The following is a 27,827-nucleotide window of genomic DNA, read 5'->3' as shown; positions in this document are numbered from 1 at the left end:
TGATGATTGACTTTTATTTCATAAGGTGGCAGTAATAGATGGATACATGGACAAGACTGCCCAGGCTGCCCATTGCTTTCTTGAGCAATGCTTGCCTTTGGCCATTGTTTCTTTTCACTCCTTTAGGGATGGGGCAGGGTGGGAGGTAGTGCATGGAGTATATGATAAAATGGTATACAAGATTTAGAAGATGTAGTATTAACACTGTTCTTGAGCCAAAATTTATTAGCAGCTGTTGGTGAGTCATTCAGTATCTAAGTCTTAAGTGAAAGGTGGTACCCAGAACTGGATTACGTGATTCCTTTCTTTTTCTTTTTTTTTTTTTTTTTGAGATGGAGTCTTGCTCTGTTGCCCAGGCTGGAGTACAATGGCGTGATCTTGGCTCACTGCAACCTCCACCTCCCAGGTTCAAGCGATTCTCCTGCCTCAGTTTCCCAAGTAGCTGGGATTACAGGCGCCTGCCATCACGCCTGGCTAATTTTTGTATTTTTAGTAGAGACAGGGTTTCACCATGTTGGCCAGGCTGGTCTCAGACTCCCGGCCTCAGGCGATCCGCCTGCCTTGGCCTCCCAAAGTGCTGGGATCACAGGCGTGAGCCACCGCACCCAGCCTGGGTTACATGATTTCTAAAATACTTTGGAAACCTGAAATTTCATTTTAACAGTTTAATGACTGGAACGTTTTTTAGTTTATTATTTGCTTTGGTGCTGTCTCCAGATCATTTAAACCAATCCCTATTTGAGACTGTTGTTGGCATCCAGTGATGATTTTTAGTAACTGATAACCTTTAAGTAACAGCAGTAAGAATGAAGGCCCAGTAAGAGATAATAAAGGAGTGATGAGGGAATGAAGAAAGAAATCCATTAGCAAGCACACAGAATAATAGTGTCATATAGAAAATGAAGATCCTGCATACACTGAATTTTGATACTAGATCAAAATGAGGTCCTTTTCACTGCATTTATGTCAATGCTACTCCACTTTGACATTTGTTTTGGTGTATTGCTTTTATTTACATGGAGATTAAGTGTTAGAAACAGTTAAGAGACACTGCCACACTGAATGAGAGTTGAGCGTGTCCCCCCGGGAGACTGAGAATTCAGTGGTCTCTTGCTCCTCACTCCATGTGGCTTCTTTGTTGCCTTCCTCCTTCTATAAATTACATAGTCATAATGGGGCAACTTTCCACTAATGATTGCCTTACTACTTGAGTTGATTCCCAGACTCCCTCACCTTCCTTATTCTGGTCTTCACATGTCTTTGCTAAGTGTAAAGTAAATGGTTTAGACTTAGTCTGTAGCCTGCTCAATAATGAGAGAAAAGCTGCCTCCCTGGAAGTTTTAACTTGTTCATACCTGCTTGGGTGGATATTTGAAAAGTAGCTCTGGCTATTGTGGGTTTGGGCCCAAGAGAAACAAATTATTACTAATCATATTCCATTCAAGGGAAACAACTCAGTCTCAAGTTCAGCAGCACACTGTGTGATGGCACCAAATTGAATACTTTATCCATGATACATCTGTTACTATTAAGGTGTGTGGTAGGAATGTGATGGAGCCTACTTGTTTATACTCAACAAAGAATTTTTCTTTTTGACTGAAAATATTATTAGTGCCATAATTTTTATCTTTCTTTAGTTTACGTATGCTGTATTTTCCATCATTTTCTTCCCATTTCTCCAATTATGTTAGCAACACCAGTCTGTCATCTTATTTAGTGATACTTTTACTTTCATTGAGTAATTTTAGGGTAGCTAATGGCACTGAATTTTGTGGAGCTGTGTTTAAATTTGGCAGTGAATTGGTTAAACTAGGTATCCATGGCCTGTAGGAAATTTATCCCCAAGGATCTTAACATTAAATAGGTAAATGATTGAACTTTGCTTCTGTAAAAGTGGCTTGTTTATTTCTTAAGCCTGTTCTTGAGGTGATTGTCATATACTTACCAAGATTCCCATTGTGCATTTAGAACAAAGTGCATCAGTTCTGCAGCAAAACTTGTTCAGATGACTATAAGAAATTGCATTGCATAGTTACATATTGCGAATACTGTCAAGAGGAGAAGACTCTTCATGAAACAGTAAATTTCTCTGGCGTTAAGAGACCTTTCTGTAGTGAAGGCAAGTGTATATACAGTGTTGTTCATAACATTTATTGATATTTAATGTTTTTTGCCAAAATAATATATCCAGAGTGGCTGCACAATTTTAATGTAACTGAACAAAAAAAAATTGAGTTTACGTTTCTACTGACTTGTTTTGTTATTTTATATGTGTTTGTAGACCTGGGCTTCAAGATGGTTTTATCTCTAAAAATTTGGTAACCTCTTATTTCATTAAAGTTTTAGAATAAAATAAAAGCATTTTCATGCCGTGTTATTTCTAAACCTACACGTTGTGGTCTGAAAGTTGGTTTTCCAAGTGGTTTAAAATTGTTTTCCATTAGCTCCATTTTCCCTGCCCGGCTTACTACCTAACCTGCAAAGGTTTTCAATATGTATACCAGAAAGAAAATCACATATGGCAGTACTAAAATGGGAAGATACTTTCAGGTATTCAATTTGGGGTGCCAGGGAAACACTGGGTTCTGTTTTAGTATGTTCAAGAATTCCCTTTCCTCTTATCTACACTTTTGCTGTTCTGGTGCCAGGCAGCAGATTATACAGATGAATTCAAATTCTAAATCTACTTATCCAGAGATAGGAACTAGGATTGTAGCGATGGGTTTTGGGGTTTTGTTATTCCTGTTCTCAAATGTGACATTCTTGCTCTAAGCTGGCTTTCACTTTCTATTCTATTTCTATTGGTCCATGGCACTGAACTCCCAGCTTTCCTGTCTGCTATCTTCACCTATAATTTTTTAATGAGGAATATTTTTTTCTGGATCTACTTTTTATATGGATTCCTGACTGCTAGTTTGGAGTAAGAGAAAGGTGGGAAAATCCTAAATGTCAGCAGTAGAGAATGACAGCAAAATAAAAAGATTTATCAGTTCATTCAACTAGTGCGTTCATTTACAGTCTTAACATGTAATGTAAAGTCATGTCCCTAAGAGAGTGCTGCTTGCTTATAAAACAAGTCATTCCTATTTAATTTTGTACATTTCACCTGGAATGGAAAGTAACCATGTTTCTCTGTTATTTAAGAGTAAAGCTATAATGAAAGATGACAAATCTTATAATGTTTCATTGAGAAGGTTGATTCTGAATTATTTTTACATTTGAGTTGTGCAGTGACATTCTTACTCATTCATAAATCTGAACATACATGTTGATTGCTCATATATGTCATTAATTGTCTACCATTTGGATTATATGGACTTTACTAAAATAGACAATTAGCAAATAGGTAATTGATATTCAAGAAGATAATTTTCAGTTGGAGGGATTTATACATTCAGATGGGTAATACCATGTTATAAAAGAATGTGTTTTTTTTCCTGTTAAATGACATATTTTTTTGCTTTCTCTTACTGCACCCAGTTCTCTTCTAGAACCTGTCAGAAATAACAAAACACATAATACCTAGTACTACCATCAAACTCTAGTTAGATAAAGCTAATAAAGGTAAATTTTAAAGAATATTTTAAAATGTAGTTCAAGGTAACAGAAGTCATAGGATAGTACATAAATAATTGCTAAATAAATTATATAGAAAACAATCGCACTTCATGTTTGCAGATAGGAAATGTCATTTTAAACTAGGTATGGTGGGCAGCATTTGTGGTAGGGGTATAATTTGAGGTCCTTATGAAAGGATGAATAGGATTTTAGTAGATAACATGTAAGTCATTCTACTTACATAGCACAGTATAAGTATAGAGTATTACTTGATCCTCGTAGAGGTGTTATAGGGAATAAATAAGATATGTAAAAATACTTAATGCGTTTATGTAGTAGAAAAAAATATTTCATTAAAGGACTAGATAACAAAAGTATTTTCTCTGGGCAAGTCAATAAATCTGTTTTACTTCCCTGAAGGTCCGTGTAAGAGAGGTAAGCTTGAAAAATCAGCTAAAATGCCTGCTTAGGTTGAATATCTCTATAAGTTTACTCAGAGCCTCTCAGTAGTCTACATTGTTCTTTTTTCTAAAATGCCTATTTGTGGTATGCTTACTTTGATACTTAAAATTCTATTTCCCAGGCCCAAGCAAGATTCTGTTTAAATAGAACAAATAAAATAATTCTGAGACATTACTAGATTTTAATGTCTTGAAACATTATTTTAACCCACATGTTAGATAATATGTTATCTAATAAAATATCTCATATTCTGTTCTAATTTTTGTAGGTTGATATTGATTATAGTAGATTTTATAGTTTTGATCAGGAGAGGAAAAATCTTGACCAATTAAGATCTGTCTCTGCTCAATAATTAGTTTTCATGTGTTTTTTGTTTTAATATATAAACCTTATATTTTTCAGGCTGCAAATTATTATACAAACAGGATTTTGCAAGACGTTTAGGATTGAGATGTGTTACTTGCAACTATTGTTCTCAGCTTTGTAAGAAGGGAGCAACTAAAGAACTCGATGGTGTTGTGAGAGATTTCTGCAGTGAAGACTGCTGTAAAAAATTTCAGGATTGGTACTACAAGGCGAGTAACTCCTTTATTACAGCAGCTACTTTAACCAGTCTTAAAAAACGTTGTAGCTGTTACCATTACAAATCTGGCAACTCATTTATTTTAAAAATGTACACACTTTAGGCCTAGCCCTGATAATACTATTCATTAAAATTGTCATTTCTGCTTCTTTGAAGTAGCATTTTTATCTCTTTTTTTAAATAACTTAAGCATTACCAAAAGATTAGGATATACCTATATTTTCAGCATTGTAGTTTAACAAAATGGATTGTTTTTCTAAAATTTGTTGTGTCTTTATTTCACTAAGTAGAATTTTTTTTTTTTTGAGATGAAATCTCTGTTGCCCAGGCTAGAGTGCAGTGGCACCATCTTGGCTCACTGCAGCCTCCACCTCCCAGGTTCAGGCGATTGTTGTGCCTCAGCCTCCCAAGTAGCTGGGATTACAGGCACATGCCACCACGCCCAGCTAATTTTTATACTTTTAGTAGAGACAGGGTTTCACCGTGTTGGCCAGGTTGGTCTCGAACTCCTGATCTCAGGTGATCTGCCCGCCTCAACCCCAAAGTGCTGAGATTACAGGCGTGAGCCACCGTGCCCAGCTAAATAGAAATACTTTCGACTATGTTATCAGTGTTGAATGTTAGCAGGTAATTGTTTTGGATACTTGGGATATATTTAAAAACATCTTGCTCTTTTTTGGCTTTTTGCCTTTTTAATTGTGAGTTTTGGGGGACTTTGAAAAGAACACTAAATAGAGACCAGAAACATTTAATTTGAAACTATAAATGTGTGTATGTGTATGTGTCATACTAAATCCACTTTAAAAATTTAACTTTTAAGTTCAGGGGTACATGTGCAGTTTTTTTATGTAGGTAAATTTGGGTCACGGTAAATGATGGGTAAATGACCCAACAGGACCCAAATTTACTTTTGGTAAATTTGGGTCATATTGTACTGATTATTTTATCACCCAGGTATTAAGCCTAGTACCCATTAGTTATTTTTCTTGATTCTTTCCCTCCTCCTACCCTCCAGTCTTTCATAGGCCCCAGTGTCTGTTGTTCCCCTGTATGTGTTTGTGTTCTCATCATTTAGCTCCCACATATAAGTGAAAACATGCGGTATTTGCTTTTCTTTTCCTGTGATAGTTTGCTAAGGATAATGGCCTCCAGTCCTATCCATGTTCCTGCAGGGTATATAATCTCTTTTTTATTGCTGCATAGTATTCCATGGTATATATGTACCACATTTTCTTTATCCACTCTACTATTGGTAGGCATTTAGGATGACTCTTAAGTGTTTGCTATTGTGAATAGTGCTGCAATGAACATATGTGTGCATGCTTTTTCTGTGCAGAAGCTCTTTAATTAAACCCCATTTGTCAGTTTTTGCTTTTGTTGCAGTTGCTTTTGGCATCTTAATCTTTGCTGGTTCCTATGTCCAGAATGGTATTGCCTAGGTTGGCTTCAGGGGTTTTTATAGTTTTGGGTTTTACATTTATTGATCCATCCTGAGTTAATTTTTGTATATGGTGTAAGGAAGGGGTCCAGTTTCAATCTTCTCCATATGGTTAGCCAGTTATCCCAGCACCGTTTATGGAATAGGGAATCCTTTTCTCATTGCTTGTTTTTGTCAGGTTCGTTGAAGATCAGATAGTTGTAGGTGTGCGGCCTCATTTCTGGGCTCTTTATTCTATTTCATTGGTCTGTGTGTCTGCTTTTGTACCGGTACCATGCTGTTTTGGTTACTGTATCCCTGTAGTATAGTTTGAAGTCAGGTAGCATGATTCCTCCAGCTTTGTTGTTTTTGCATTTTGCTTAGGATGGCCTTGGCTATTTGGGCTCTTTTTTGGTTCCATAGAATTAAAAAAAAATTTTTTTTTTCTGTTCTGTGAAGAATGTTATTGGTAGTTTAATGGGAATAGCATTGAATCTGTAAATGGCTTTGGGCAGTATGGCTATGTTAATGATACTGATTCTTTTTATCCACGAGCATGCAATGTTTTTCCATTTGTTTGTGTCATCTCTGATTTCTTTGAGCAGTATTTTGTAGTTCTTGTAGAGATTTTTCACCTCCCTGATTGGCTGTATTCCTAGGTATTTTATTCTTTTTGTGGCAATTTTCAAAGAGATTTTGTTTCTAATTTGGTCCTCAGCTTGATTGATGTTGGCATATAGAAAAGCTAGTCATTTTTGTACATTGATTTTGTATCCTTTGCTGAAGTTGTTTATCAGCTGAAGGAACTTTTGGGCTGAGTTTATGGAGTTTTCTAGTTATAGGATCATGTCATTTGTGAACAGGGAAAGTTTGACATCCTCTCTTCCTATTTGGATGCCCTTTATTTCTTTCTCTTTCCTGATTGCCCTGGCCAGGACTTCCAATACTGTGTTGAACCGGAGTGGTGAGAGAGGGCATCCTTGTCTTATGCCAGTTTTTGAGGGGAATGCATTCTTCCAGCTTTTGCCCATGCAGTATGATGTTGGCTGTGGGTTTATCATAGATGACTCTTATTATTTTGAGGTATATTTCTTCAATACCTGGTTTATTGAGAGTTTTTTTTTTGACATGGCGTCTCTCTCTGTTGCCCATGCTGGAGTGCAGCATCTCAGCCCACTGCAAGCTCCGCCTCCCAGGTTCACGTCATTCTCCTGCCTCAGCCTCCTGAGTACCACCACTCCTGGCTAGTTTTTTTGTGTGTTTTTAGTAGAGATGGGATTTCACCATGTTAGCCAGGATGGTCTCGATCCCCTGACCTTGTAATCTGCCTGTCTCAGCCTCCCAAAGTGTTGGGATTACAGGCATGAGCCACCGTCCCCAGCCTACTGAGTTTTTAACATGAAGGGATGTTGAATTTTATTGAAAGCCTTTTCTGCATCTATTGAGATAATCATGTGGTTTTGTCTTTAGTTCTGTTTATGTGATGAATCACGTTTATCGATTTGCGTATGTTGAACCAAACTTGCATCCCAGTGATAGAGCCTACTTGATCATGGTGAATAAGCCTTTTTGATGTGCTGCTGGATTTGGTTTGGCAGTATTTTGTTGAGGATTTTGGCATTGATGTTCATCAAGGATATTGGCTTGAAGTTTTCTTTTCTTGTTGTGTCTCTGCCAGGTTTTGGTATCAGGATGATGCTGGCCTCATAGAATGAGTTAGGGAGAAGTCCCCCCTCCTCAGTTTTTTGGTATAGTTTCAGTAGGAATGATACCAGCTCTTCTTTGTACATCTGGTAGAATTGTGTTGTGAATCCATCTGCTCCTGGACTTTTTTTGGTTGGTAGGGTATTTATTACTGATTCAATTTCGGAGCTCATTGTTGGTTTGTTTAGGGCTTCAGTTTTTTCCTGGCTCAGTCTTGGGAGGGTGTATGTGTCCAGGAATTTGTCCGTTTCTTCTAGATTTTCTAGTTTATGTGCACAGAGGTGTTCATTATAATCTCTGGTGGTTATTTGTATTTCTGTGGGGGTAGTGGTAATATCCCCTTTATTGTTTCTAATTGTGTTTATTTGGGTCTTCTCTCTTTTCTTTATTAGTCTAGCTAGCAGTCTGTCTATTAATCCCCCCCTTGCCCCCCCAAAAAAAACACTCCTGGATTTATTGATCTATTGAATGGTTTTTCATGTCTCAATCTCCTTCAGTTCAGCTCTAATTTTGGTTACTTCTTGTCTTCTGCTAGCTTTGGGATTGGTTTTCTCTTGGTTCTCTAGTTGTTTTAGTTGTGATGTTAGGTTGTTAAATTGAGATCTTTGTAACTTTTTGATGTGGGCATTTAGTGCTATAAATTTCCCTCTCAACACTGCCTTAGCTGTGTACCAGAAATTCTGGTACGTTGTATCTTTGTTCTTATTGGTTTCAAAGAATTAACTGGCTTCTGCCTTAATCTCATTATTTACCCAAAAGTTGTTCAGGAACAGGTTATTCAATTTCCATGTAATTGTATGGTTTTGAATGGATTTCTTAGTCTTGACTTCTAATTTGATTGTACTGTGATCCAAGAGACTTTTGGTTATGATTTCAGTCCTTTTGCATTTACTGAGGAATGTTTTATATGTGATTATGTGATCAATTTTAAGAGTATGTGCCGTGTGACAGTGAGAAGAATGTATATTCTGTTGTTTTGGGGTGTCCATTTAATTTTATGCTGAGTTCAGGTCCTGAATATCTTTATTAATTTTCTGCCTCGATGATCTGTCTGATACTGTCATTGGAGCATTGTCTGGGAGTCTAAGTCTCTTTGTACATCTCTAAGAACTTCCTTTATGAATCTGGGTGCTCCTGTGTTGGGTGCATTTATATTTAGGATAGTTAGGTCTGATGGTTGAATTGAACCCTTTACCATTATGTAATGACCTTTGTCTTTTTTGATCTTTGTTGGTTTAAAGTCTGTTTAGTCTGAGGCAACCCCTGCTTTTCTCTGTTTTCCATTTGCTTGGTAGATTTTTCTCCATCCCTTTATTTTGAGCCTATGTGTGTCATTGCATGTGAGACAATGGGTCTTGTTTCCTTGTCCAAGCCACTGTGTACCTTTTAATTGGGGCATTTAGCCTGTTTACATTTAAGGTTAGTATTGATATGTGTGGGTTTGATCCTGTCATCATGATGTTAGCTGGTTATTTTGCAGACTTGTTTGTGTGGTTGCTTTATAGTGTCACTTGTCTGTATACTTGAGTGTGTTTTGTAGTGGTTGTTAATGGTCTTTCCTTTCCACATTTAGTGCTTCCTTCAGGAGCTCTTATAAGGCAGGTCTGGTGGTAACAAATACCTTCAGATTTTGCTTGTCTGAAAAGGATCTTATTTCTCCTTTGCTTATGAAGCTTAGTTTGGTGGGATATGGAATGCTGATTGGCAGGTGGCACTGGTGTTAAATTAAAAAAAAAAAAATGTTGAATATTGGCCCCCAATCTCTTCTGGCTTGTAGGGTTTCTGCTGAGAGGTCTGCTTTTAGTCCGATGAATTTCCCTTTGTAGGTGACCTGACCTTTCTCTCTAGCTGCCTTTTAACATTTTTTCTTTCGTTTCAGCCTTGGAGTATCTGATGATTATGTGCCTTGAGAATGATCTTTTTATGAAGTTTCATATTGGGGTTCTCTACATTTCCTGAATTTGAATGTTGGCCTGTCTAGCTAGGTTGGGAAGTTCTCATGGATGATATCCAGAAATATGTTTTCCAAGTTGCTTATACTCTCCCCATCTCGTTCAGGGACACCAACTGAGTTGTAGATTTGGTCTCTTTACGTAATCCCATATTTCCTGGAGGTTTTGCTCATTCCTTTTTATTCTTTTTCTCTGTATTCTTGTCTGTCTTATTTCACAAGGCCAGTCTACAAGCTCTGAGAGTCTTTTTTCCGCTTGGTCTATTTTGCTATTAATACTTGTGATTGCCTTATGAAATTCTTGTAGTGTGTTTTTCAGCTCTATCAGGTCAGTTACATTCTTTTCTATCCTGGGTATTTTGTCTGTAAGCTCCTGCTTACATTGTTCCTTGGATTGGGTTTCAGTGTGCTCCTGCTTCTCAGTGATCTTCATTCCTAAACATATTCTGAATTCTATTTCTGTTATTTCAGCCATCTCTGCCTGATTCAGAACCCTTACTGGAGAGGTAGTACAGTCATTTGGAGGAAAGAAGGCACTCTGGCTTTTTGAGTTGTCAGGGTTCTTGTGCTAGTTCTTTTTCATCTTTGTGGGCTTATATTCCTTCAATCTTTGAAGTTGCTGACCTTTGCTTTTTTTTTTTTTTTTTTTTTTGAGATAGGGTCTTGCTATGTTGCCCAGGCTGGAGTGCCATGGCATGATCTTGGCTTACTGCGGCCTCCGCCTCCCAGGTTCAAGTGATTGTCCTGCCTCAGCTTCCCGAGTAGTTGGGATTACAGGCACATGCCACAACCCCCAGCTCATTTTTGTATTTCTGGTAGAGATGGGGTTTCACCATGTTGGCCAAGCTGGTCTCAAACTCCTGACCTTAAGTGATCCGCCTGCCTCTGCCTCCCAAAGTGCTGGAATTACAGACGTGAGCCACTGTGCCCAGCCAATTTTTTTTTTCTTTTATCCTATATTTGATGACCTTGAGGGTTTAATTGTGGAATAAGGTGGATTCAGCCAAGTGACTGTGTTCTGGAAGATTTTAAGGGACCGGTGCTGAGTTCCTAACTCCTGGACTGTGTGCTTTAACTCTGGAGTACTTATATCAGTCTCAACTTGTATTCTGTCTCCTGGAGCGTAAGTATCCACTGCACTGGGGAGACTGATGTGTTTGGGGCCGCTGATCACTACACTCGATGGATGGTGTCAGTCAAAGCATTTGGTAGTGCGGTGACAGCAGGATCCATCCTCATTGGCATGTGCCAGCAGCAGTGCAGCGTGATGGGGGTGCAGACTAGTTGGCTGTGGTAGGATGCTAGTTGGTGCTGGGGTGCCTGCCTCCCAGCCTGCACTTGCCACAGTGGTGGATGCAATGTGGCTAGGGGGTGGAATGGGGAGCCCCTGTCGGCTACTGTGCCTGTGGTTGCACTGGTGGTGGTGGTGGTGGTGGTGGCAGGGCGCTGGCAGGTGCAGGTCTTTGTGCATTCTCAGAGGGCTCTTGGTCGCTCAGGGAGGTGGAGTGTCCACTGTTCTGTGTGCCTAGTTCTGCTCTGGGCAGTGTTGGTGAAAGGGCCAGGTTGTGGTGGGGGTGGGGCTGAGGCTAAGGCTCCAACTGCAGTGTTGTTGGTGGGGGCAAGGTTGGGGTGAAGTGCACTCCTGCTGCATGAGTGGCAGGGCAGGGTGCACACATACACGTTGGGTGCTGGCTGGGTGAGGCAAGCAAAACCTGCCTGCACATGGCAAAGGGATGTGGGAAGTATCCGTGGGCCCCAGGGGAAGCTGCAGTGTGGGGAGGGAATGGATGGCACTGCTGCATGTCTGTGGGGGCCACCCCACTGGGGGTCTCCAGTGGTCAGGCTCCATCTGCCAGGGTAGAAGCTATGATGGGGACTCCTAGGACTCTCGAGGCTGACCTGAAAGCAGGTACTTTCACACTGGGACCCTGCAAGAGGCTAACAGATCAAGGGCTGCTCAGGTCAGACTGGCCTCTTATGGGCAAGACCTCCCTGCAGAGTTCAGATCTGATGGTTGCCCTAGGGTTAAAGTCTCCTATGGGAGCAAGTTGATTCTAGGTGGATGGTCATCCTTGGCTGTGCTCCACTACAGAGGTCCCTGCACCAAACCCTTTGGGTTCCACATCAGCTGGCTTGCTGCCCCTACAACTTCTTTAAGCAGCTTTCCCTGACAACTCAAGTGTCCCTGCTGGTTGAAGGGTTTCCTCCTGAGATTCCAGAGGCCTGTGCCCAGAGCAGGTTGCTCACTGCCAGTTCAGCTAACTTGTGCCCTCAGCATATTGGGGGTCAAGAACAAGTCCCAGTGTGTGGTAGCCTCATGCAGGGTTCCCAGATTCCTTCTCCTTCAGCCAAGCTTCTCTCTGTCTTCCCTCCTCTACTCTTGGTGCTTTCCCTCTGAAGATCTCTTAGGAGTGCACCAGTACTCTCAGTCCCTCCGGGGCACCTCTTCTACCTAGCTGCGTCTAGTCAGCCATCTTGCCCCAACATCTACTTTTATAAAGTTAGTCTGTTTTCACATATTGCATTAATTTCTTCCTCGATAAGAAAATGAGTGTAAATTTGGACTTGTGGGTAGTCAGAAAGATTACAAGAAAAGAGCATTAATTCCTATGTTGATAATATGGAAAACCATCTCAGTGCTGAAACTTCATTGTGGGTACAGTTGTAAAGCATGTGAAGACAGGCCAGGCGCGGTGGCTCAATCCTGTAATCCCAGCACTTTGGGAGATCAAGGCGGGCAGATCACTTGAGGTCAGGAGTTCAAGACCAGCCTGGCCAACATGGTAAAACTCCGTCTCTACTAAAAATACAAAAATTAGCCATGCATGGTGGTGCATGCCTGTAATCTCAGCTACTTGGGAGGCTGAGGCAGGAAAATCACTTGAACCCGGGAGGCGGAGGTTGCAGTGAGTTGAGATGGCGCCACCACTCCAGCCCGGGAGACGGAGCAAGACTCTGTGTCAAAAAAAAAAAAAAAAAAAAAAAAAGCATGTGAAGACAGACATTATCATGACTTCAAATTTGTTAAGGCCTCTAAAGAAACAAATGAAATAGTTGAATATGGAGAACAGTATTTAGTTTACTTTATCAAGGTATTGGTATTAAAATGATACTACTAGGAGAATTGCAGGAGTTCTGGTGCAGTTCTTTAATATCTGCAATTCACCATGTTAACTAGCATATTGTAAATAAAAAAAGGAAGATGCTTTCCAAGTTAAGAGCTGTAAAGTAATTCCCAAGTTGTTAAGAGCTGTGAAGTAATTGAGACTAAGAGTTTTGATGTACTAAAAAAAGTTACTTCATTACTTTACTGTTGCTTCTATATGATGTAAACTTTAAAAATTAAGGCTCAAATTTTAGAAATACACAGAGGACAAATGTACACTCTAAAACGTGTTTCTTTTAGTCTAAACAAATGTTTTGTTTATAGATATTAATGTTTTTGAGAAATCACTCAGAAAATGTTACTTCATTGCCTTGCAATGCTTGATGTTAGTTTAGCACATACAAGTGCACTTTTATACTCATTGTTTAGGAGGTTTTATTTTTAAAATTTTCTTTTGGATAATCTCAAAACAAAGGCATTTAGTAAGTACAAATTTGGAAATCCCATTTTATTTTTATATCTGTTTTCATTGTTTATCTTATTGTTTGAGACAGAAATTGTTACCATGTGATGATGACTTCCCTGTCATTTTACTGTACAAATATCTGCCTAATTGTAAAATTATGAATATAAAATTTTAATATTGTATAATAATCTTTCTTGGAGGATTTTTTTGTTGTTGTTCACAGCACATACTGAATGTATTTCTTTGTTCGGCTTCTTTCTTTGAATGAATGATCTCCTAGCTTTAAAAAATATTACTGGGGCTGGGCGCAGTGGCTTATGCTTGTAATCCCAGCACTTTGGGAGTATTAGGTGGGAGAATCACTTGAGGCAAGAAGTTCAAGACCAACCTGGGGAACATAGAGCCCATCTCTGCAAAAAAAAAATTAAAAATTAGCCAGGTGTGATTTCGTGCCCCTATAGTCCCAGATACTCAGCAGGCTGAGGCAAGAGAATTGCTTGAGCCCAGGAGTTCGAGGCTGTGGTGAGCTATGATTACACCACTGCACTTAAGCCTGGGTGACAGAGCAAGACCCTGTCTCAAAAAGAAAAAAAAAAATTACTGAGAGCGGTGGCTCACATCTTTAATCTCAGCCCTTTGGGAGGCTGAGGTGAGAGGGTTGTTTGAAGTTGGGAGTTCTAGTCCAACCTGGGCAATATAGCGAGACCCCATCTCTACAAAAAGTAAAAATAAAAAAAATTAACCAGGCATGGTGGTGCATGCCCATAGTCCTGGCTCTTTGGGAGGCTGAAGTGGAAGGATCACTTGAGTTCAGGTTTTTGAGGTGACAGTGAGCTCTGATCACACCACTGCACTCTGGCCTGGGAGACACAGTAAGACTTTGTCTCTAAATTAAAAAAAAAAAAAAAAAAAAAATATATATATATATATATATATATATAGAGAGAGAGAGAGAGAGAGAGAGAGAAGTTTGGGATTTGTTTCCCCTTTTTTTGGGAAGCAAAGGTATGTTCTTTGGCAAAAGATCATGTTATTGTAGATGTTGTCATGTGTTCCACCTTGCTACTTATTTTAATAGATAGTTATTTCTGTTTTCATTTATGCAGAATTTAGTGATGAGGATTTAATGAAGCAGTGCATTTCAGAATATACAAGAAATACTTTAGTCAAATACCAGGTTACAATCATCTAGTTATGTTTAATGTCAGTATTCTGTACCTTAAATACATTATATATTCCTGCCTTATTTTAAACAGATCTTTGTATAATATACATAATAGCTTATTATATATTATACTAATCTGAGGAGTAAAGGTAAGAATATTTTTGTTACATGGTAGAAATTTATAAAGCAAGTAACAATGCTGATTTTTCTATACAATCAATATGCAACACAATCTTTGAAGTGTGAAGAGTTGTCTCTCTTCATTCAACTTTGGTTTTTCTGCCTGCAGCCATTATTGTAATCAAATAGTAACTTTATTCTCTGTGCCTTCTACTTGAGTCAGACTGTATTTTCTTATAACCCCCATGCATCCCTTCTATTCACTGTTGCCATGATATCGTCTTGAAAATGTGATAAACTAATTATGGGATCCCCCCTTTATGGTTTATCTTTTTTAATTTAAATACTCACAAGTTTATATATTAGTACATTAAAACCTATGACCCTTACAAATCATTCTGGCTTATCAGAAAAATAAGCTTCAAGGCAAAGGAAAAAAAAGTGCCTCATCACAGAAACTTAAAAATCAACAGCTAGCCAATCTGGCTATTATTTCGTGTTTAGCCATGAACATTTCTTAAATGGTAGTACACACACATTGTATTTTTACCTTCTCTTATCTTTGCGCTTTAGATTGAGAGACAACTACCTATAGTATAAATAACTTCTACATTTTTATTTATTTAAATTTAGTTTTATGCTTTAAAAATTGTTTTACTTGACAAGACACTGAATGAGCTGTGTTTTCTGGTCTATATCATGGTTTGCTTCTAGATTTAAAATAGAGATTTATTAAATTCTGTCTCTCCTAAATTGGAATAAGAAATCTGTGACATCATGCAACCAAAAAATGCTGAAAATAAAACTAACATATTTTTCTTCTCCCAGATACCTTTTTAGAAAGAAGTAGATTTTACTTTTCCTCAAGTAAATGTTTCCAGGCATAATGAAAAACCAGATAGTTCTTTTGATCTGTGTAAGTTTAAAAGTTTTTAAGAAAAAGAATTTAGTATTGTAATGCAATAATAGCTAGAAGGTGTTTGATAAATTGGTAAAGATAATATTTCAAAAGGTCCACTGTTTCCCAAGAGTATGTCTATTAAGACCTAAGCTTTTCTTAAACTGTATTACTTGCGATTGCAGTTTTTTAACACAGGCTTTGATTTGTTTTCCAAACAAGTAGCGAATGGTGGCAATATTAAATTCTTAATACAAATGCCCTCTAATAGTCTTAACAGTATGATTTATGGGCTTTAAATTAATAATATTAGACTTGTATAATTTTTCTTTATAAACAGCTATATCCATTTTTTAAAATTGTTTTTGAAATTATTTTTAGGAAAAGAATATTTAATATTCGAATATTGCCTTAAATATATATTTTTGGTCACTGGAGAATTCCTTTGCTTTGCATAGTACCCAATCACCTTTTATCACTGCATTCTTTTTTAAAAAAAAATTTGTAGCGATTCACTCCATTGAGCTCAGAAAGCTGTATTGAGAAGTCATAAAGGATTTCTGTTTAAAAAGTCTGTAAAATACTCCTATCTTTTTCGTATTCATGGTTCTCCCCTGGAAAATTAGGTTTGTTTGGTGAAATAGGGAACAAATGGATAGGAAAGTTTGAAAAGATATCAACCAAAAATGAAAAGTTGAAACTATCCAAGACATGAAAGGGACTGGGTCAGGATAGGCTGAATGACCTTTTGCCAGTTATTGCAAATGAAATTTCTGTTTAGCTGATAGGTTGGATTAAGGTTTTTGAATCAGAGTTTAGTACCTGGCTGTTACTTAGATTTGTTTGAACCTGTGACTTTTTTTTTTCCCTCCCCCTTAGTTTGCTATCCTTGATTTCACAATGACAAGAAAACCACAAAATAGATGATGCAGTATTTTTAAAACCAGAGACTTATGTCCCATTTATTTCATTTTTTTATGATGTCTTAATAGTTCTTTTTTGCAAATGGCTAGGGAGTGCAGCTTAGAGTGGAGTTGTGTTGGTGTTGGTAAGGAATGATGGTCATTAATTATCTTTTTAAATTGACCATCATATTTATTTTAGCTGAATTCCAAACACTTTACTAGGAGTTTGCATGAGTGGATGTAAAAGAAATAAAAGTTCACAACCTCCAAAATTTTGATTATGGCATTAAACTTGGAATTACTAGTATTGAGTTCTCACTGTTTTTTTCAGGCTGAAAAAATACATGCCTATTTTGTTTACATTTGTAAATTGGTATTAATCTTGCCCCTTTTTTCTTTGGGTAGAGGGAAATTATCTCAATTTGTTTTTAACCTTTAGAAAAAGAAGGGAGCTTCAAATATTGATTCTATAAAAACCAAGTGTCTAATTGTAGAACGATGAAGTGATTCCATTGTTCAAATTCTCGAAGTGGAATGTGTTTGATTTTATGCTCTTTACCTTCCAAATTATTGTATAAATGGAAATACTACTACTAAGAGTCAGCATAGTACATGTAATGATTTGAATTAATACAGATTTCTGTTTTAAATGTTAAATTGAGAATCTTCTTGTAGCATTTTATTTGTATTGTGTTAGGATATTTATTCTCTACTCATTTATAGTAACTCATTTTGTCTTTATTGCTTACTGTACAGGATAAAGCCTAGGTTTTGACTTGGTTGTCTGCCTTTTGAATCCTATCTCTGCATTTTTAGTATTTGACCTTAGTCAAGTCGTTTAATCTTTTTAGACCTTAGTTTGCAGTACCCATTTTGCAGGGCTGTTGTGAAGATTTATAGAGAGTAGATACAATGGGTTTGGCTTTTATTTCAGGTTCTCAGTGAACAAGGTAGTCAGGCTGTAACTCTACTTTTGGTTCCTGCACTGTTCAGAATCAGTGAATAAAGTATTAAACTTCCATTTCCTTCCTTTATGCTTTGTCTTTTCTTTGAGCATAAATTATAAAAAGGGAAAAAGAAACTGAAAGAAAGAAAAGAAACCCTGGAACAATTCTATGGTTATTTCGAAGAACAGTCTCGCTGGTGAGAATTTAACAAAGGGACTTTTTTATTCTTGAGTGAAAATGTGATCTTGGTTGATATTAAGTGCTATTGTTACTGAGATAATCACACAATACCATCAACAGTATAAAATTTGGATTCACAAGTTTTTGGACAAGAGTTGTGATATTGCATCACTTAGTAGTCATAATTTATACTATAAATCTTCATTTAACATTTATTCAGCAGGAGAAATACCTGACCTGGAGAAAAAAAAAAGAGCCTGTGTTCTAACCTTGGGGTATGTTTGTTATGTAAGACCTGTTTGTCAACACAGTCATTTGTTAATACTCCTGACCAGGAATTTTGACATGGCATTTGTAGAATTCCTCTTGAAATATAATGTGAGAAATTTCAAAATCCACAGCGTAAAACTCTAGATTAGAGTAATAAAGGAAAAGCCATAGCCACAATTACTATGAACTGCAAAATACTTAACAGTTATTACTTTATCAGAATTTCTAAGCTGTTAAGCCAAAGGGTAATTGAAAAAAATAATAGTAGTTCATTTCTAGAACAGAAACTTAAATTATGAAAAGAACTGTATTTGAAATTATATCGTTTTTCTGTATTTGAAGATATATCATTTATATTTTCGTTACACTCATTGGTCAAGACATTAAGAAATAGTGAAAATGGGCAAAATCTAGGGAAATTAGGATCTATAAAAAACTAAAATCTGTCTCAAGATTATTGATTCACCAAAATAAAGTACATTCCATGAATTTTAATTTGTTTTTCTTGTATCATTTTTTTTGGTATTGCAAGTTAAGTTGTGGACCCATTGGGCCGATTGTTTTCCTAGATGTAGGTCAAATTGCTTGTCTTATAGATATTACTGGTTTTCAGAACATTTAAACATTGAGTGTTTTAAAACATAACTCAAAGTTCTTGTTAAAAGTAAATGAATGTATTTATTAAAGTTTTTCAAATTTATATTAAACTGTTGAGAAACTGAAATATTTCAAGTTAACATCCATAAATTTCCCATCATAAGAGCTTGCTTCAAAATTACCTTTGTCTTGTACAACTAACCTGGGAAATCCGTTCATTACTCGTAAATGTTCAGTGTAATGATTGTAGGAGACGATTCTATCAGTATATTATATGGCCCTCAAAATTATTTTAAAACATTAAAATACATTGATTTGGTCTACTATCTAAATATATCTAAATATATATATAACTAAATATATATTTAGTTATCCTACCTTTGTGATGCTGATCTTTGACTTCTGGTAAGTATAGGATGGGACTTTGTCAATTGAGAAATTGCTTCTTTTTTTTCCCACTTTTACTTATTGTAGATTTTACTGTTTACAAATGATCTATATTATAGTTCTATTTTTTCTTTATCAGTCACGGTTTTATCACATTTGGCAATAATCACTGATAAACTTCTGGAAATCTTCAAAAATAATTTGCAATGTCTGAAACCTTCCTTTTTAAATTAAGGCTGCAAGGTGTGACTGTTGTAAATCTCAAGGAACTCTTAAAGAGCGAGTTCAGTGGCGTGGGGAAATGAAACATTTCTGTGATCAACATTGCTTACTGCGTTTCTACTGTCAACAAAATGAGCCCAACATGACAACTCAGAAAGGACCTGAAAACTTACATTATGGTATGTAATAATTTAGGTGATAACTTGAAATCCCTGTAGATCAGTCTTTGTGTAGTTTTGAATCCAAAGCACTGATAATGAATAGTTGATTTTGGAGATAGCTTTAACAGCAACTTAAATTCCATAGATTCTCTGGGTCGAAGTACCCTTGTGTGTTGTTTTTATAAATGTATTGCTTTTTGTTTTATTGTCTTTTTGAAATTTAATGCTAATTGAGAAAACAAGACGTAGTTGATAGTGAGGAGAAGCTAAACAGCGCTATAACACAAATTTTAAAAAGAATAGACATCGGCCGGGCGCGGTGGCTCACGCTTGTAATCCCAGCACTTTGGGAGGCCAAGGCGGGCGGATCACGAGGTCAGGAGATCGAGACCACGGTGAAACCCCGTCTCTACCAAAAATACAAAAAATTAGCCGGGCGTGGTGGCAGGCGCCTGTAGTCCCAGCTACTCGGAGAGGCTGAGGCAGGAGAATGGCGTGAACCCGGGAGGCGGAGCTTGCAGTGAGCCGAGATTGCGCCACTGCACTCCAGCCTGGGCGACAGAGTGAGACTCCGTCTCAAAAAAAAAAAAAAAAAAAAAAGAATAGACATCTCCCTATCATGTGTCATCTGCAATTTTAAATGAAAATTATTTTTAGCAAATCATATTGCTAGGGAGTCGGTTGGGAGGAAGAACAAAAACCCTTTAGAAGCTGTAATTTTTTTAAAATATATATATCATTTAAGATATAAATTTAAGAATATATAATAGTATTTCCCCAAAAGCAGTGTATACTTTCAGAGGGGACAAAAGGAGAAAAGGATTAATTTCATTTATTTACCTGTATATTTCTATACTTAACACAAATTTGAAATTCTTTCCTTAAAATAGTCTAAAATATTTTCTTTAGTCACATTTTAAATTTGTGAAATTTAATGAGAAATAGGGATTTAGAAAATTGTGAAGAGTATTTGTCTTTCTTATTTTAAATTTTTTGTGTGTTTTAGATCAGAGTTGTCAGACGTCTCGAACCAAAATGACAGTAAGTATTGGTGAAATGGAGTGCTAAATTGTGATATTTATAATATGGGATAAAAAATAATTAGGCCAATTTAATGTGATCATAATAGTAATTTTTTTTGTTTTTCTTTTGCTTTACTGAGACGGTGGAGTATTCAGCTGAATTGTATTAATACCAGAGACTGTCATGCATGCTAAAGAATATAAAGGAGAATTAATTATAGCCGCTACTCACAATGGGGTGATAGACATAAGTGATATTTGAGTTGACGGATGTTTCCATAATACATGCATCTTTAAGACAATGGCAATAGTATGTTTGAAATTAAGACAATGGCAATAGTATGTTTGAAATGTCTGTATTTGTTCTGAAAGATACGAATAAGCTGACTGTAAACAGTTGAGTAGAAGATTGCCAGATAGGCATGAAAAGTAGGAGAATAATAAAGTGCTAAGCACATGTGTATTTGGCAGAACTACTTACTAGAGCCAAGCTTGAAGGGGATCTTTGGTGGAATAATGGAAAATGAGGCTGAAGGAATAGGCTGAGGCAGATTATTAATGGCTTTATGCATTTATTTTTCAAGTAGAGATCTGAAGATATATGTTGGTGGCTAGAATTTTTTGAGTTAAAAAATTTGGGAAATACACAATGTGTCCTGGATTTTTTTCCTCCAATTTATTTTTGTTTTGGTGTAATATATCAACTTCTACTTTTGTTAACATTTTAAGAGTTTTATAGGTTGAAAGTGGCCATTGGTGTTACTAATGACTACTAAAGATAAGAGGCAGTGCTTTTGCCACTGCCTGGCCTTGGCATGCTGCATCTTACAGCAGTCACCAGTGGTGGATCCTGGTATTTCTGGCATCCTTATCCGAGGGAAGCTCTTTAGGAGTCATTTATTGGCAATAAAGTCTCTGGGCTAGTTCTTGTTGTGTTACAAAAGAACAGATTAGTGGTTCCTAGCTCTGACTACTCATTAGAATCACCTGGCAAATTTTCAAAACCTTCCAGTACCTGGGCTCCAACCCAAAAATTCTGTATTTTTAAAAAGTTCTGGCTGGGCGCAATGGCTCACACCTGTAATCCCTGCAACAAGGCGGGTGGATCACCTGAGGTCAGAAGTTCGAGACCAGCCTGGCCAACATGATGAATCTCCATCTCTACTAAAAATACAAAAAATTAGCCGGGCGTGGTGGTGGGCACCTGTAATCTCAGCTACTCAGGAGGCTGAGGCAGGAGAATCACTTGAACCCAGGAGGCAGAGGTTGCAGTGAGCCAAGATTGTGCCACTGCACTCCAGCCTGGGTAATAAGAGTGAAACTCCATCTCCATTAAAAAAAAAAAAAAAAAAAAAGTTCTTCAGGATTCTAATATGTAACCAAACATGAGAATCACTGATATAGATGAAAATTGGTATTTTTACATTTATTCTATTCAGTGTTTGTTTTTGATTTTAATACTTGGACAGAATCCTAGAAAAGAATACTTTTTCCATACCCCCCCTTATGGAAATAACATTTTAAAATCAGATAATTTGGAAGTACGTAAAGTATTCACTTGAATTATCTGATTTTAATACCAGACACTTTTATCCATGCTGAGGGTATGAAAGATGACTACTCCCTATTTTATATTTGTAAGGCAACTCATCAACCTTGTTTCAAAGGTGTGTGCTTTTGACCAGAAACCCTTTCTATTAGCACGATATTAAATATTTTTCTCCTCCTACAGCACTTGAACCAAACTATATGACAGAGGGATAGAGGGAGCATTATTAATAGGGAAGGATAAGTAAGGCTGCCATTGCAGCTGTTGCCTTTTGTCATATAAAGTCCTCTCCCATCTTTTCTTCGTAAGCTTTTGGAATCTTCTAATTCTCCGCCCGTAAACTTCAAAGGATAGGAGCTTAGCTGTATAATTTTGGGCAAGTTACTTCACTGTTCTTTGTGTGAGTTTCTTTATTTGTAAAATAAAGAGGAATATAGTACCTACCTCATGATGAATACTAAACGTGGTGTAGCTGTTTTGTTCCAGACTTCATAGAGGCAATATGTATAGTAAAGAACATAAACTTGACATCAGATGAGTCTTACTTGAATCCTGATTTCAGAACTTCTAGCCCAGTGCCTCTTGCCAGGTTATATCACTTCTGAGCCTCAGTTTCCTCCTATGTAAAATGGGAGTGATAAAAAGTCCTACATTTTGTGGTGTTAGGAGTATGCAATAAGATTTGGTGCTTTTCATAGTCCCTGGCATCTAGCAGATACTCAATAGATGGTGGCTTTTGTCATTATAATTTTTATTCTTTTGGGTCCTACTTCAGCATACACAAATAACTGTGGATCCTGCCTATTGACTAAAAAAGTAAAAAACGTTCTAAAAAACAAGTTTGGTTCAAGTGTAGATTTTCACCAAGTGGCATAGTTAATTGACAAATTAGTATTTGTAGAATGGCAAGAAGTGCAACACTGAGCAATCCCAGGACATCTATGACTTTAGATCCTCTCTTCTGGGATTCCAGTTAAGACCAAACTTTCCTAATGCCTGGTATGTAACAGATACTGTTTGCTAAGCTATTCTTTCCATTATACAGTGGTGGAAATTGAGGCATAAGAGATTGAGTGACTTGCCTGACGTCACACAGCAGTAGCTTTAAGTATAGTTGACCCTTGAACAACCTGGATTTGAACTGCAGTTGTCTACTTCCACATGGGTTTTTTTTTTTTTTTTTCCAACCAAACTTGGATGGAAAATAAAGGATTTGCAGGATGTGAGTTTGAGGGCATACTTTTCATATGGGTAAGTTCTATAAAGGCTGACTGTGGGAGTTGTGTATGCAGATTCTGGTATGAGGAGTAGGGGTAGGGGCATTGGTGGATGGTGGTGGTCCTAGAACCAATCCTCCACATATACTGAGAGATAATTGTGCAGTCAGTCCTCATTCATGAATTTCAAATTTGCCTACCCACCAAAATTTATTTGTAACCCATTAATAAATACTTAAGATGCTTTCACAGGCATTTGCAGATGTGCAGAGTGGTGAAAAATTTGAGTTACCCAATGTGCATGTTCCCAGTTGAAGTAGAACAAAGCAATGCTGTGCCTTTTTGTTTCAGCTCTCATACTGTAAACAAGTGTCCTTTTCTTAGTCTAAAATTAGTGTCAGGGTGTTTTGTTTTTGTTGTTTGCATTTTTGTGTTTTTTGTTGATGATTTTTGTTGTTTAGAAGGGCCAGCAAGTGTGGTGTTGAAGTGCTGTCTAGTGTCACTAAGAGCAAGAAAGCTCTGATGTACCTTATGGAGAAAATACTGTTAGAAAAGTTTCATTTAGGCATGAAGTTACAAGTTCAGTATTAATGAATGAACATTATCATACATCTAGAAAAAGGAAGAGGAAATTTGCCAGTCTACCCGAGTGCTATAGTAACATCTCTAGTTTGTGATACAGCTAAGGAAAAGATAGAATAATGACTAAACTTACGGATTCATGAGATTATGACCAGTTTTTTGTTTTTAAAGCATACTGAACAGCTTTCAGCTCACAACAGGTTAATCGGGGTTAGGGAAATGTTAAACCCTTCTTGGCTATGTGAGAGCTAGCTGGCTTACACATTTTAAGGCAATGTGGTATGAAAAATGTTAAACTTGAAGTTGAGGTGAGTTTTGCAGATCAAGATACTATGGAAGAATACCTACGAAGTGTTATACAGGGAAAAGGTTATATGGAAGAGCTAGTTTTCAACACTAATGGGACTGGCTTATTTTTATGAAGTCATTGGCATATGAACCTTTGAAATGCCCTTGGCCTTAATTCATCCAAAGAGTGTGCAAGCTTGTTATTGTATACCAATGCCAAGGGCACCTTTAAATGCAAACTCTTAATGATACACAGAGCTCAAAATTCTTGAGCACTTGCAGGGAAAAACCTGAAGCGTGTATCATTTCCATTGGAGGTAGGACAAAAAAGCATGGATGATGCCCAAAATATTCTGGGATTGGTTTCATTGCTTCATCCTAGAAGTTGAACACTATCTTCAGGGTGAAAACTTAGCCTTCAAAGTTTTATTACTGGATAATGCCCCAGTTCATTGCTATGAAGAACTTGGAAGTGCCCATCCCAATGTGGGAGTTCTTTTCGTGCCCCCAAATACTATGTTTCTTCTCCAGCCCCCCAGACAGGGCATTTTAAAGGCTTTCACGGTGCACCACATGAGGGAGCTTTGTAACAAGGCTTGTGAGGCTCTCGATGCCGACAAGGAAACCACCATGGATAGACTCCTGGAAGCAGTCACAATATGCATCTTCTTGATTATGGCGACACAACCTGGGGACAGTATAAAGCACGCCATTGATAACTGTTGGGAAGATGTTTGATCAGACTGAAAAGGTGTTAAAGAAATTATAAAGAACAATGTTAAAAACATAATGTGCATCACACAGCAAATGAGCATACAAGGCTTTGGCAACATGAAGGAAGGTGGTATCAGAATGGAATTCTGTCTTGGGAAAAATTGTCAATAAAACAGAAAAATGTGGCCCTATGCTTGAGCACAGTCTCAATTTTAAGCGCTACTGAGAACATGCCTTGAGATGCTTAAAGGATCTGAGGTTAAAAGCTAAGCTGCCAAGGCTGACACAATTTTTGGAGCCAGTTTGGGTAAGAAAATCACTGACACTGTCAACAAGGCACAAGAGCCAGTTCTACAACCTCAGTTTTCATGGGGCACATCAAGGTTGAGAGGTCAGACCACACAGTGCAGTGCCTCATCACACATTCTGCAGCTCCATCCACAGTGAAATTTTATTAATGTTTGTTTTGTTTTTGCTTTGTGCGTGAGACAGAGTCTAACTCTGTCATCCAGGCTAGAGTGCAGTGGCATGATCTTGGCTCATTGCAACCTCTGCCTCCCAGGGTCAAGTGATTCTCCTGCCTCAGCCTCTAGAGTAGCTGGGACTAGAGGTGGGCGCCACAATGTCCGGCTAATTTTTTATTTATTTATTTATTTATTTTTATTTTTATTTACTTATTTATTTATTTTTTGTATTTTTAGTAGAGATGGAGTTTCACCATGTTGGCCAGGCTGGTCTCAAACTCCTGACCTTAGGTGATCCACCTGTCCCGGCCTCCCAAAGTTCTGGGATTACACATGTGAGCCAATGCACCCGGCCAGCTTTTGTAAAACTTTGCTTAATTTTTGTTTAATATTTTTTAGGATTTTATTTGCATAAAGGTACAGTAAACAGTATGTGCTTACAGTGTTGTTTATGTGATTACCGTACAATATGTGTGGAGTACTGTACAGTGTGCATGTGCTGTGTGAGTGCTGTACAGTATGCGTGTGCTGTATTATATCTACTGCGTTTGAGTTGATCTCAGTACAGTAGTGTATTACACAAATATTCTCTAATGAAATATTGTCATTATAAAAAAATACTGTATGAAGTATCTTTAACAAAATTATGTAATTGATCAGTTGCTGAAAACATTGCGACCAGAGGCTCACAGGAACCTCATCTTGTATGTCCCATTGTAGCAGCGGTTCAGTAGTCATTGTTTGGGGCAACTGTGTATAACACAACTATTCCGAATTATGTACCTACATTTTCTCCGTATCAATAGATAATGTGGAGAGTACCTTATTTTTACTCCCTTATGCTCATATCTTCCACTTATTTCAGATTTTATTTATGTGGAGTTTTGTTTTGTTTGCAATGCAAATAATGCTACAGTGAACTTAGTGTGAAATATCTGAGAGACTGCATCTGTAGAATAGGTTTCAGAAATTGCCATTGCTGGGCCACAGGAAATATACAACTTAAAGTTTGAGGATATCTTTGGTAATTGTTTTCATTTTTCTTTTCAAATTTATAATCATATTTAAAGCCATTTATCCAGCAGAGGGAGCTAGAGTATCAGAGAGCCATAATAACTGTTAGATCTTCTTTTTCTGAAATAAATTTAAAAGTGCCCCAGTATTTTCGTAGTTCAGGTTTGCAACCTTGATTTTGTACTTAAAAGTTGGATTGTCTTTTTATATTTTTCTAAAATCATTCTGATGGTATCCTTTGAAGGTGATATAAATCTATAGAATGAATAATTGCTACCACTTTGCTAGTAGTTAGGATAGATTCATATTGATCCTTATGGGTTAAAAGTATGGTGAACGTAGTGATAATAGCATAATTTGGTTATCCTCTTCTGCTTTTGTGTGTTTCCTTCTTAGGACTGAAAATCCTTCATTGACACCAGAAAGTATTGAAAATTAGACGTAAAAATAAAAATGTTTCTCTTTGCTTCTCCATAGGGTTCAGCACCACCCCCTTCTCCAACACCTAACAAAGAGATGAAGAACAAAGCAGTTCTTTGCAAACCTTTAACAATGACAAAAGCTACTTACTGTAAACCTCACATGCAGACCAAATCTTGTCAGACAGGTAACTTAGGACAATGTGACTTACATACTTCCCCATACCTTCATCTCACCTAATGAAATACATGCTTTTCTTGAACGACACCTCCAGGATAGATTCATTTGGTCAATTTGTCATTTTCTGTTGATTTTGCTTACCTAATTTTAGGTATTACCTGGAGAATACAGCATCTCTTTTTAAATCATTATGATCAATCTCTGATAAAGGCCTAGAATACAAATTATGTCAAAAGTGAAAAAATACTATCTCGAAAATTTCCTTGGGGATAAGACCACTAAAATTAAAATGCTTCCTCTGAGAAAATCATCTCTTTGCATGTGGTTTGTAATGGTAACAGTTCTGTTTCCTTCCTGTCAGAATGAGATGAAATTACTCAAATATGTATTTTTTATCAAATTTACAGTGTTATCTGTGTATTCTAATTATTTGATTAAATAAGCCTTTGGGGAGGTTGTTGAGGAGAGTATGGTAGGGTATCTGGAACTACATAGTGTTTTTAAAGGATGTTTTCTTTCTTAAAAAAAAAAAAAATCCCTAAATTCTATTTGTATTTTCTGTAAGTTAGAACAGCTGCTGCTTTCTTTTTTGTCCTGTTCTTTTTAAGTTACCTAACTTGTAAAAACTGGGAATTAAAAAAAAAAAAAAAAAAGGTACTGAGGTAGTTAAATTTTTCTTTATCAAATTATTTTAACATTGAGCACCTGTATATAAGTGTTAGTTAACATTGCTCCTTAAATATGTTTTGTGTTTTTAGATGATACTTGGAAGACAGAATATGTTCCAGTGCCTATCCCTGTGCCTGTGTATATCCCAGTTCCTATGCACATGTACAGTCAGAATATTCCTGTTCCTACTACAGTTCCTGTTCCTGTAAGTCACATTTTAAGTTCCTTCTCATTTTGAGATTTAGCAGGCACAGTTGGGAAAACAGTGTACAGTTGACCCTTGAACAACAAGAGTTTGAACTCCATGCATCCACATACATGGATTTTTTTTTTTTTTTCAATAAATATGGGCGGCCCTCTATATTGGCAGGTTCCACAACCGTGACCAAACACAAACTGAAAATACAGTATTCTGCCTGTAATCTCAGCACTTTGGGAGGCCAAGGTAGGCGTATCTTCAGCCCAGGAGTTCAAGACCAGCCTGGGCAACATGGTGACACCCTGTCTCTACTAAAAATATAAAAATTAGCCAGGCACAGCGGCATATACCTGTAGTCCCAGCTACTTGGGAGGCTGAGGTAGGAAGATTGCTTGAGCTTGGGAGATGGA

The 27,827-nt window shown here is 37.2% G+C and overlaps 1 protein-coding gene across 6 annotated transcripts in view; it reads left to right on the top strand.

Annotated features, from left to right (window-relative positions):
- ZMYM2 (zinc finger MYM-type containing 2) overlaps positions 1-27,827 on the top strand; it is a 128,995-nt gene that overhangs the window by 74,210 nt on the left and 26,958 nt on the right. For all 6 annotated transcript variants that reach the window (XM_055244054.2, XM_063619008.1, XM_055244056.2 and 3 more), the window contains 6 exons: positions 1,969-2,119; positions 4,423-4,595; positions 18,952-19,117; positions 20,106-20,140; positions 26,427-26,556; positions 27,308-27,423. In XM_055244054.2, the coding sequence (XP_055100029.1) occupies positions 1,969-2,119; positions 4,423-4,595; positions 18,952-19,117; positions 20,106-20,140; positions 26,427-26,556; positions 27,308-27,423 (771 nt within the window). The remainder of the gene's footprint in view (positions 1-1,968; positions 2,120-4,422; positions 4,596-18,951; positions 19,118-20,105; positions 20,141-26,426; positions 26,557-27,307; positions 27,424-27,827) is intronic.

This window comes from Symphalangus syndactylus, chromosome 15, assembly GCF_028878055.3.
Source record: "Symphalangus syndactylus isolate Jambi chromosome 15, NHGRI_mSymSyn1-v2.1_pri, whole genome shotgun sequence".
Classification (NCBI taxonomy): domain Eukaryota; kingdom Metazoa; phylum Chordata; class Mammalia; order Primates; family Hylobatidae; genus Symphalangus; species Symphalangus syndactylus.
The sequence above is the reverse complement of the archived record's forward strand: the minus strand, read 5'-3'. Positions and strand labels throughout refer to the sequence as shown.